The sequence below is a fragment of the Ailuropoda melanoleuca genome, chromosome 1, assembly GCF_002007445.2.
Source record: "Ailuropoda melanoleuca isolate Jingjing chromosome 1, ASM200744v2, whole genome shotgun sequence".
Lineage (NCBI taxonomy): Eukaryota > Metazoa > Chordata > Mammalia > Carnivora > Ursidae > Ailuropoda > Ailuropoda melanoleuca.
Window position 1 is genome coordinate 198,613,099 of NC_048218.1, and position 12,593 is coordinate 198,625,691.

Genomic DNA, 12,593 nt, shown 5'->3' on the forward strand with positions numbered 1-12,593 from the left:
AGAATTCTCTTTCTGATAGCTGAGTAATATTCCATTGTATATATGGACCACAGCTTCTTAATCCAGTCATCTGTTGAAGGGCATTTGAGAGGAATTTAGACACTTAGAGATACTTAAAAGGCATCTGACCCAATTCAACATATAGAATTTGCTTAAATCTTCATTCAACAAACACACTATAAAATTATGAGACAAGTGGAGGAATTTAATTGTCAAATATTACTATTACACATTTCTATTACTATGTGTAATATTGTATCTTGATGACTTTACAACTTTGTTGTATTGCATATTATTCAATGGATGCATAATGATTTATTTAACCAGCCCCAAACTGACAGGCATCTAGGCTGCTTCCAATCTTTTGATGTTGTAAAAATGCTGAAATGAATACCCCTGTACATATGTATATGTTCAAGTATATGGGTAGAACAAATTTCTAGATGTGAATTTGATGGGTCAACGGGTAAATGCACATGCTAGATACTAGCAAATCACCCTCCGATGGGCTTGTACCAGGGTAGAAGCAGCGGAGATGGAAAGAAGTGGGAAGATATGGAGAAGGAGCTAATCTGAAGATGGAGCTAAAAGGATTGGGTGATAGAGTGTATGTGAAGTATGAAAAATGAAAGAGAGGGCTGAATCAGGTCTAATATCAGTCAGCCTCAGGTAAGTTTCACATGGATAGCTGCTGCCTCCAATCTCAGTGATTTACATCAACAAATATTTCTTTCTTTCTCACACTAAATGTCCAGCATGGCCCACTTTCAGCTCTGCTGCTCCTCTTCATTAAAGGACCCAGGGACAGCTCTCACCTGGTAGACTAGTGGTCTCATGGCAGAGGGAAAAATATCGAATGGCTCACCATGTGCTGCTCTCTTGACTTATGCTTGGACGTGGCACACATCGTGTCTGTTCATGCTCAGTTGGCCAAAAAAAGTCACATAACCAAGCTATTGTAAATGGGCTGGAGATGCATAATCCCCCAACTAAAAGGGGCAGTCATAGTTTAAACAATCACACACTCAACCATGTCTCAAATGTTTCTGGCTTGAGCAATTGGTGGATTGTAGTTGTAACAGTGACATAGAGATGACTTGGGCAGAATGAAATTTAGGGAGAAAATTGAATTCAGGTTTAGATAGGTTAAGTTCAAAGTGCCTAACAGACATTAAAAAGGTGCAGCCAATTTGGCAATTGGATAAGGACGAGTTCAGGGGAGGGGCACCTGGGTGGCTCAGTCGTTGAGCATCTGCCTTCAGCTCAGGGCGTGTTCCCAGGGTCCTGTGATCGAGCCCCTCATCGGGCTCCCTGCTCTGCTGGGAGCCTGCTTCTTCCTCTCCCAGTCCCCCTGCTTGTGTTCCCTCTCATGCTGGCTGTCTCTCTCTGTCAAATAAATAAATAAATAAATAAATAAATAAATAAATAAATAAATAAAATCTTTAAAAAAAAAAGGTGAGTTCAGTAGAGAGAATGGAACTAGAGATAGAAATGTGGAAGTTATTTGTGTATAGGTGGTACGTAGAGTGATGAGACTATGTAGAAGGAAAGGAGCCAGCAAAGACACCGAGGAGCACCTCTGAGGTAGGAGAACTGCCGACAGGGAGCACAAGGAGGAGAGTGTTTCAGGAAGAAGAAAGTGTTCATCTGTGCCAAATGCTACTGAGAGGTCAAGTACAAAGACTGGCAAGAAATCACTGATTGACAAGGTCAGGCTCATGGATGACCTTCACAAAGACAGTCCCAGTGAAGGGGTGGGTACACAAAACATAGTTGGAACAGGTGGAGAAGAGACTAGGGGTGTAGAAGGGGAGAGAACAAGTCTAGATAATGCTTTCAAAGGACATTACTGGCAAGGAAGGAAGAAAAATAAGGCAATAACTGGAATCGAAGGAGTTTGCCTTTTTTCTTTAAGATGGAAGACACTGCAACATGTCTGTATGTGGACAGGAATGATCCAGTAGAAAAGGAGAAAGCAACACAACAGAAAGAAGAAATAGTTGAGAATTCTGAGTAAGAGATGGGTAAGAAACAGAAGTGAGGGGGTTGGCTTTCAGGTAGACAGAAGCTCTCTCATCATGAGCATCAGTTAATTAGTATCTGTTATTATTAAACCTTTGGCTTTTAATAAGCCTGCCTTTGTTCTCAGCATATTCACTGTGTGTTCTCATGTCGTGGCTTATCCACAACATCCTAGCCTAGAGGACGAGAAGAAACAGGCTAGTGGAGTTAGCGGCTACCTGCACCTGTTTGAAATGTGGCAGACCTGGTTTCCACTCTGACTCAATCGTTTAACACCACCATCACGTTGAGTACATTCCTTAGCCTCCTTACGATTTAATTTCCTAATCAGTAATATGAAGATAATATTGATTTATATCTTTATATGATTGTGGGAAGGCTCATGTAAGACAATGTATATAAAGTTCTTAGCAGTGCCTGGTACATAGGAAACATTAAACATTATTCTAAATTATAATAGTAGTAATGACTGTATAACTCTCTTTGCATGTCTGTATAAATGTATTTTTCTTGTGTTGTGACAAGGCTGTCATCAGGTTAATGATTACAGGGACTAGGCTTTTGTGGTTTTTACATTATCGGGGAAAGAACTGCACATCAGTCAGATACTTAGGTATTTATTCAGTACGCCTTCATTTTTTTCTCCTAGAGGAGTGAAGATTATAAGCAGTCCCCTTTTCTGGGTCTGTGGATTCAAGTTATAATGAATTTTACTTACTATGTCTCATGGATAAGGCTGGACAGAATTGAAAAACAATAGGAAGGTCTCATAATTCTAAAATATCTCTGAGTTTTGCTGTGTGCCTCTTATAGCATGTTTTATATTATATTCAGAAGTTTCCTATTAGAATGTTCTTGGACAATGAAAGCACTACATTTCAAAATGTGTGGGATGCAGGTAAAGAAGTACTTAGAGGGGGGAAAAAGAAGTACTTACAGGGGGATTTACATCCTTAACTGCATTTATATTTAAAAAATACTGAAAGAAGTTGTGGTCCATATATACAATGGAATATTACTCAGCTATCAGAAAGAACAAATTCTCAACATTTGCTGCAACATGGACGGCACTGGAGCAGATAATGCTAAGTGAAATAAGTCAAGCAGAGAAAGACAAATATCATATGATTTCTCTCATCTATGGAACATAGAGGAAGATCGGTAGGGAAGAAAGGGATAAAGAAAGAGGGGGTAATCAGAAGGGGGAATGAAACATGAGAGACTACAGACTATGAGAAACAAACTGAGGGCCTCAGAGGGGAGGAGGGTGGGGGAATGGGATAGACCAGTGATGGGTAGTAAGGAGGGCACATATTGCATGGTGCACTGGGTGTTATATGCAACTAATGAATCATCGAACTTTACATCGGAAACCAGGGATATACTGTACGGTGACTAACATAATATAATAAAAATAAATAAATAAATAAATAAATAATACTGAAAATAAGTGAGTTAAATTGTTAACTTAAAAAACTAAAACAAACAAAACCCAAAGAAACAAAGAACAAAGAGCAAACTCAAAAAAAGTAGAAGGAAGACCACAATAAAAAAAATGAGTATAAAATAAAGAAATAGAAAACAAACAAAAACCTAGAAATGGTCAACAAAAGCAAAACTTGGTGCTTTGAAAAGATTAATAAAATAGACAAGTTTATAGCAAAACTAACTTTATAGCAAGAAAAACTTCTCTAAGCAAACTAGGAATAGAAGAAATGTCCTTAACCCAATAAAGGATATCTGTAAAAAGTCTGCAGCAAAATCTCCCACTCGATTTTGAAACATTAGATACCCTCCCACGGTCAGGAATAGGAAAAAGATGCTCTCTTTTATTGTTTCTTTTAAACATTATACTAGAGGTCCTAACCAATGTAATAAGGGAAGAAAATGAAAAGTGAGAAAAAAGGATTAGAAAGAAATAGAACTGCTATTATTTGCATAAAATATGACTGTCAGCATAAAAAATCAGATATTCCACATGTGAATCAGCAGAACTAACAAGAAAGTTTAGAAGGATCCTTGCTTATAAGATTGGCATAAAAAGCAAATGGTGAAATCACATGGTATTTGTCTTTCTCTGACATATGTGGAATTTAAGAAACAAAACAGATAAACACAGGGGAAGGGAAGGAAAAATAAAATAAGATGAAAACAGAGAGGGAGAAAAACCATGAGACTCTTAACTGTAGGAAACAGAGTGTTGCTGGAGGGGTGGTGGGTGGGGGGACGGGGTAACTGGGGGATGGACATTAAGGAGGGCACTTGCAGTAATGAGCACTGGGTGTTCTATGCAACTGAAGAATCACTAAACTCTACCTCTGAAACTAATAATACACTATATGTTAATTTAAAAAAACCCAAATGGTGTTTCTACACATGAGCAATACCAATAACAAATATATGTAGATGGCAAAAAGATACTCTTCTATGCATAAAATTAGAAAATGTTACAGAAGGACAGAGATAATGGAATCAATGTAGAGATATAACACATTCATAGGTTGAGAATACTCAATGTGGTAATAATGTTGGTACCCTAATTTATAAATTTAATGTAATTCCAATAAAAATATCTCCACAGAATTTTTCATCAAACTAGACTAATTAATTCTGAAATATGAGAAAGTAGGATATTAAAAAGTATTAAAGAATTATAATAGTTAAAATAGTAAGGCATTTCCATAAGCCAGAAAAATGGATCAGAATAGACCCAAGCACCTCTATTACTGAGGTGTATGATAGAGGCAGCACTACAAATCAGTGGGGACAGAGGAGTGGGAAACTCTCTTTGCCAACTCTTTATAGGGGTATGCTTGGCTTTAGGGCAGGATTATTTTACCAGAGTCCCAGTGACATATTTGTTCTGATGAGCCACCTCTCATTATAGAACCTGCCTCAACACATTGCCCTCTGAGGATTGATTTGGTTTCTCAAGTACTTGGAAAGGAGGGGCTCTGCGTAGGGACATCAGATTCTTGTTCCTGGAAAAGGACACCTATTCTTATAGATTAGTGAATGAACATTCTGGTTTGCAGGTTATATCTTAGTAGATAACCTAACTACTACTAACTGAGACATGCATGAATGTACACCAGATGATTTCCAGCCCTGAGGGCAAGCTGAGAGCAAGGTCGTGAGGGAATGGGTTCCAGGAAAGGGGACTGAACATGAGGATAAGGATGCTGAAACAGAGATGAGATGCTAACAGGGCAACTGGGATGACCTCATCGAGAAACTCAGTATTTCCAAGGAGCTCCTGCCTGGAGGCATGACTGAAGCAACTGCTATGCTTACAGTTTCTGTAGTATTAATGGAGCAAGGAAGAAGAAAGCAGAATTTAAAATCAACTAACAAGGCTGTAGTGAGTTATTTTCTAAATAAAAACTATTCAGAATTCATTTGCTTATCTTCCTCTCCCTGCCCAAATGTGTGCTTGGAGTCAGCCTGCAGTCACCTATCAATGACTGCTCAGCTTCCATTAATTATTTAACCAGTCAGGGTGGCACAATTATGCCTGCCACCTAGATAAGCCATGGTAGGAATGGGGCGGGGGGCGGGGGGAAGAAAGAATCATTTCAAAGTTGGGAAATACTTATGAAATCAGAGAAAAAAAGATGGCAAAATGTCCTCTCTCTCTCTCTCTCTAATAATGAAAGAAATGCAGACATCAAAATACATTGATGTGTCTACAAAATTAGAAAAAAAATTATAAAAGCCTTTGGTGAAATGGACACACTGACAGTGAGACTTGCTGGGACAAACTTTCTGGAAAGCGCTGTGTACCAATGTCTGAATCCAGTGACCCATGGATTTCAGATCTGGGAAAGCTCCATGCCTAAAGTGTTGGAAAAGCTCACTGAGGTAGCATAACTTAAATTAGCTAAAAAAAATCAAGAACACCCTAAATATTTAATAATAAGATAGTTTAGTATATTATGAAATGTTCATAAGAGGAATATTATACAGCCATAAAAATAATATTCATAAAGATTAATAACACAGAGATTTCCCCCTTATATTAAATGAAATAAAAGTAGAAATACAGAGAAATAGAAAAATGCTATACAGGATATAATCTCAAAAACAGAAAAAATTCTCAGAGAAAAATCTAGAAAGAATTAGAGTAAAATGAAATTAGGCTTTGTCTATGATAGTTGTAGATTTTTTTTGCCCACCTTTCTGTCAAAGCTAGCCAACCTCACATTCTGCTACCATGTCTTAAAACCTTTTGAGGAGGTAACAATTTAAGATCTTGTTTCTAATAATATTTCCAATGTGGCCACAATTTTTAATGGAACTGATGGCCATATGTGTCGCAAGCATAGAGTAACCATGACAAAGAGCAGGACAGGTGGGTTACCTGGCTTCACTGGAGAATCAGTTTTTACCCCAAGAGATGTGCTATTTGCCAAAGGAATCTTTCAGCATTTCAAAAACATCAACAACCTCCGAATCTCACCAAGGAGAAATTCTTTGAGAGTGTTGGTGAGAACATAATGGAGGAACCAAGAAGTTGGCTGTTTCTAGAAGCACACTACAGAGAAATCACTTTCCCTATGGCTGCTTAAGAGATGCAGTGTGAGAAATCTTAGAGGGCAGGCCATCATTTGATTGTCTTCTCCTACTCCAAACCTCAATCAACTTGACTATCTCTTTAATGAATGATTAATCAACATATCCCCCCCAATTTATCACATGTGGCTTCTTTGGCTAACCAATAGGCTGACCACTTCTGTTGACTATATCAAGAAAGGGCTTTGTGTTGGGGAAAATGAAATATTGGGGAATTTGTAGGCTTTACAAATTGATTCTTACTTTGATCATGATCCATATAGTTCCATTTATTTTGAGAATGGGCAGTACAAGGCACACCACTGGCATTGCAGGAAATGTGTATGCTGTAGCAAGAAACAACTGCTTGAGTTGTGAAATGAAACCGAAGGATGTTATCTAAAGCCACTACATATATTTTCTGATGTCATTTTCCAACTTAAGTGTCCTTAATGCAGCAGGCAAAGGGAGAAGCAGGCTCCCTGCTGAGCAAGGAGCCTAATGTGGGACTCAGTCCCAGGACCCTGGGATCATGACCTGAGCCAGAGGCAGATGCTTAACCGACTGAGCCCCCCAGGCGTCCCGACCTCATTTTAACTAAACACATTAACAACCGCCCTGTCTCTAAATAAGATCATATTCTGCAGTGCTAGAGGTTAGGACTTCAGCTGATCTTTTTTGGCGTGACACGATTCAACCCATAACACCTGGGGTCCATGGGTTGTCTGAAGAGCCTTTTTGAGACAGACTTGGGGCAGTGTGGGAACACTGGGACCAGGGAGTGTGAAACAAGGGCGCAGAGAAGGAAGTGGGAGCAAGACAAATGGAACCCACTTTGCAATTTTGCCCAGAAGTCTGGTGGCAGTGATCTTTCCCCCTGATGATTTTGGTGCGAGGACTCTGGTTACTGATGACAACTTTTGGCCAATCCCTAACTGAAGATGCTCAAGTTCTATATACTTGACTATGGGTTGCAAAGTGAAGTTTATGGTTGTGTCCAGAACATTCTCTGCTGATGCATATGTTTGAAAATGTCTGAATTTTGTGCAGAGGCACACAAGCAGTGTTTTTGTAAGTGGAGTTACATAATTAGGGCATGGACTTGCATAATAATTAGCACGTGTAATTAGCCACAGACTTCTTGTCCTTTAATTAGACAATCAAGACATCTAATTACAAAATTAAGATGTAATTATGTGGCTCAAGATCTACATATTTCCTTCCATCCATTAGAGATCACATTTAGAAAATAATTCACAAAAACTGATGAAGAAATGAACCTAGAAACCAGATTCAAGGATGCTGAGGGAAGACTTAAGTGGACTGGTAAGTCTTCTTTGGTCTTCCCTCTTAGGTGTGAGGGGATTTATTTAAAATATAGTCTACTTGAATAAATAACTTGTACATACTACGCTGTCGGCCTTTGGTATACACGCTAATGAGGAGGAATGTTGGCACGACGAATCTGTGTAATTCACACGTGGCTCTTGAGTGCGGTTTCTAATCACACTTGAACATGGCCTTATGTGTGATGTCCTGGGAATTCATTCAAACCCAATATAAGGCAGGCAGATGGTGGAAACCTCCTTTCTATTCTTGGTTCTCCCTCATAACTACTTTAAAAGTGGACCCATTGCTCAGAATAATCCAAACCAACACTTTGGTTGGGTTGTCCTTTCCCTGAATATTTGATGAAAAGGTCTTATTTTAAGTGCTCCTTATTGGACTACAGGTGGGAAAGGGGAAGGTCAAAGACTATAGCAAACATTCCATCTTTCTAATGGTAAGCGAGTGATTTTAAGAGCAGCATTCTGTTCATTTAAACTCTAGTGTTCCTAGGAAGCTTGGCTGTAATGATAGGCTCTATATTTTTCCTTGCTCCTAAATTGAGATTTGGCTGATCTCTGCATGACGCTAAACACCCAGTTTGACTCATTAATTTTTCTGAACTAACTGAACTTTTGACCTAATTGGCTGGCTGATTAGGGATTACAGCCATATGCCCAAGTTTTTCTAAGCCAGTTCTGACTTTAACTGTGTTATCCCTCTGTTCCCATAAACTGGTGAAATATCCTAGTAATTCCAATGTTTTGACAGCTATGCTGCACTTCTCAGACTGCTGCTTTCTCCTGGAAAGTGGCACCGAAATCTGTCGGGCCACGTTTCCTGATTTTCGGTTAAGAAAATATGCTTCCCATATGGTTTCAGGCCGTGAAAACAAAGACACGAAGAGGTTATAAGCAGTTGGCGATGAGGTCTTGTCTCCATGGTGTGTTCTCTCCCTCCCTATTTTCGTGTTTCTCTATTAGAACACAGAATGTGATGAGGGACAAATTACGGTCAGGGGTCAGTTTTGACCAGCAAAACACACAAATTTGCAAAGGGAACTTATTTTTGCCATTCTTTTTTTTTCTCTTTTTTTTCTTTTTTTTTTTGCCTTGCCTTCTAATAATTGTTCATGGTCCATACAGAAGCAAAGGAATTGAACTGGGAAGACGGACATTTTTAAAAACAATATATTGGTGGAAATTTTAGGTGGGGAAGGGGCATTTAGAGGACAGCATCACCAAGGTGTCTTCCACCTGTGAGATTTTAAGATTCCTCAATCTCCAGCCTGTCACAGGATCAGGAGGAATTTCCTAGGGTCCGTTCCACTCACTCACCTCTATCTCTTCGGTCCTTAGATACTGTCAACCGGAAACCACTCCTTCCACCCTTCCTTGAGGAGAGCTCACTAATTCTGTTTCCTAATAGGGCCAGTGTATGAATGAAAACTTCAATTTCTTGGTTTTTAAGATCTGCTTTTCCCTTAAGGTACTCTACATCAGCGTTTTCAAGACTGGAGAAGCTGGGCATCAGACATCCCAAGCCTTCTCCTTTTATTGGAAACTTGACATTTTTCTTCCAGGTAAGGGCAGTCTTCCATTGTCTTCTAGCATAAGATATGCTGAGCCCAGGGCTTTACCCATGAAGCACTGCGTCCATCTAGGTCACCCATACTGGGATGGTCTATATGTGAAGGCGCTCTGTGATGAGCCTTCCCCTACTCGAATGAATTCTCACGTGATGACGATACATTGCTTACCACTCATCAACAGGTGTTGAGTCCTGTCATCCATCCATTCATCCATTCACCCCAAAACCCACTGACTGAGTATCTAAACGTGCCAGGCCCTGGGATATGGAAGAAGTAGTTACTTATGCCCTCAAGCGTGCACGTGAAATCACGGCGCTTGGAGCCAGATGGGATGTACCCTAGTACTAGATGAGGCAAGAGAGATGGTAGCTGCAGTATCCTTCAGAAGAGAGGGAGATCTGTCAGGGCTAGAATCACCCTGGAGGACTTCCTGGAGAAGGAGGTCTGGCAGAAGCAATAAACACAAGGACAAGAACACAAACCAGGTGGGGAGCAACAATGTGTGTGATTGCACTTAAATGAGAAATAGGGCACAGCTTGATGAGCAGCCTGGATGGACTAGAAGCCAAAGATGGGGGAGCACTAGGGGAAGCAACTGTGTGAGAGAGCAGCAGCTGGATTGCTGGCAGTCTAGAAAGACCAGTGTACTATCAGTTTTGAGGGGGAGAGGGACCCTAAAATGGAAGGTCATGCTGCAGGGGAGAAGATTAATTTAAGAAGTCTAGGTGGCGTGGTGAGGGCTTGGCCAAGGTGGTGAGGGTGAAAAGAGAAGGACACTGGGGGCAAAATTAGTAACTCCTGGGACTAATTCAGTGTACAGAATTCAAGGAAAATGAGCCAAAGTGCCTCTAAGTATTGAGCCAGGTTCACAGGAAGAATGGTCATGAGCTGACAGAAATAGAAGGTTGGGAGGGCAGCTGGTCGGGGGAGATACCTTTGATTGGCCGGAGTGACATGCAAGTGGAAAGGTCCTGTAGGCATTTGTAGATAGAGGCCCAGGACACTATCTTCTAAGAGTATTTTGTTTTCCTTCATTGGGTTTTCTCAGAAGCCAGATGGTTTAATCTGCGAACTCATGGTGGTGCTACCACCAGACCCTTCATCAGGAGCCAACAGATCCTATGTGTGAAGAACCGCTGAGCAGAACAGAGACAGGAAGGGCTAACTGGGCCAATCCTGGTCATATCTGCTCAACATCTCTCTAGGATTCCCCCCCCCCTCAGAAAGGCTGGCCCTCAGCACGACGCAGATAACAACGTTAACTATTTCTGTGTTTCTCCCTCTTCCTCAGTTTCTTTTCTCTTCCCTTCTGTCTCTTTGCTTGGTCCAACACTCTTTTTCCTCTTTACTGTTGTTGTTGCTCTCTTCCTAGTGTTTTAAATACCTTCTCCTTACCTCTGTCTCGGGGGTGGCGCATTCACAACGCTAGGCCCACAAACAGCAACCTCATTAAGACTTCTGGTGAGTCCTTGAAGCAAGTGTGAAGAAATTTCTAACTGTCAAAAGAGAATAACAAGCTGGATAGGAAATTCAAAGTAAATGGATTTCACATATTTCTGTGGGGGGAAATGATCAGTTGTATTCAGTTGAGTAATTTAATATTAACATTTTGAGGAAAAATAGTAGAACTGTCGATATGAAGAGAACACTGTGCTCCTGCCTCTGGTTAATTTCCACATATGCTCCTTTTCAGCTCGTCATCCTTGTATGTACAAACCTTGCCAAGTTCCTTCTAGAACATAGTAATTTCAGCAACTATTTTTATATTCATAGAAGCTTCCCTTGATGTATGGCAAGCTTAGACTGTGAAAGTAGATGTAATAAGAATGGGATGTATTTCCATTAAGGACGTCCACCTCTTCTATTCTCCCCCCGAACTCTCTCCTCTCCCCCACCCCTCAGATACAGTCTCTTCTGTATACTGCATTCCCACAACACAGGGATCTAGCAATCTGCAGTTCTTCACCCCTACAGTTCCTCCATCTATATTTGCACTCACACTCCATCCCCACTACATTACCCTATCCCTACAGCACAATGGGTGTAGCATTTTCTGACCCTCCAGCCCAGTTCTGCCTCTAGGTATACTCGTTTGCCATGACAAAATGTGTCTGATATTTTGTCCTATATAAAGTTACTCTAAGGTTCTTATGTTTTGACTACAATTGATTTTAGTTAAAAATTTCACTTGGATCATGATAATTCAGAATTTGCGATAATTTGGATAGATTCAGCAGGCATTTACACATATAGTGGCTGTCAAAAGAGGCTTTGCCAAAATTAATAATAATATAAACCAAATTGCCGAGGGGAATGTTAACATAGTTGAGAAAGGAAACAGTTTTCAAATATTTTAGCAGCAATTACACACAAATACTTTAAGTACAGATGATCTCCTTCCATCCATTAAAGCAGAGTTGACCAAGATTTTTCCTTGGCAATATATTTTTAAAGCTACTTGTTTATTCTAATACTTCGAAGTACTTGAAAGCAATAGAACTTGAATTCTTTTTTATTGTTTGTGTAATTGTGTTCTCACGGTTCTGGACTTTTCCTGAATAAATTTGACTACTTGAAATTTTGTTTAATCTTATTCTTACATAGTGCTGTGTTTTCCGCAGGGTTTCTGGGAAGGCCAAATGGAGCTCAGAAAGCTATATGGACCTCTGTGTGGGTAAGAGGGAACTCCACTTTTCTACCATTTATCTTGATTTCTACATGTTCTGATAAGGAAGTAATAACCAGAATGGGGTTCTTGTATGTGTTTAGGTCTTTTGAGGATCCACAAAGAGAGGGCCTAGCTATACAGACGAGGCTCGTGGAGGAGGTCCCGGGATTGCCCAAGGGGACCCCGTGCTAGGCTGAAAGAACACGACTTCCCAGCCTTTAAGACCCTGACCAGTTAGGTCAGACCCCGGGTGCCTTGACCATCTCGCACCACTGCTGCAATTGGACACAGTGGCCCTCCATGCCTCAGTCTAGTTTGCCTTGAGAACCCATGACTGGTCTTTTCTCATGAACTTACCAAAACCTTACTTGGACCCGTTTTGTTCAACTCTGTGGGAAAACATGCTGTCAGCTGTATGACCATATAATCTACCAT

The 12,593-nt window shown here is 40.3% G+C and overlaps 1 protein-coding gene across 4 annotated transcripts in view; it reads left to right on the forward strand.

Moving 5' to 3' along the window:
• The window catches only part of TBXAS1 (thromboxane A synthase 1), a 161,545-nt gene that overhangs the window by 34,852 nt on the left and 114,100 nt on the right, over nucleotides 1-12,593 (forward strand). For 2 of the 4 annotated variants that reach the window (XM_002914194.4, XM_034637958.1), the window contains exons 3-4: nucleotides 9,388-9,481; nucleotides 12,112-12,164. The exons of 1 other annotated variant lie outside the window; for it this stretch is intronic. In XM_002914194.4, the coding sequence (XP_002914240.1) occupies nucleotides 9,388-9,481; nucleotides 12,112-12,164 (147 nt within the window). Of the gene's footprint in view, nucleotides 1-7,843; nucleotides 7,900-9,387; nucleotides 9,482-12,111; nucleotides 12,165-12,593 lie in introns of those variants that run through there. One more of the 4 variants, XM_034637966.1, reaches the window with a different exon arrangement.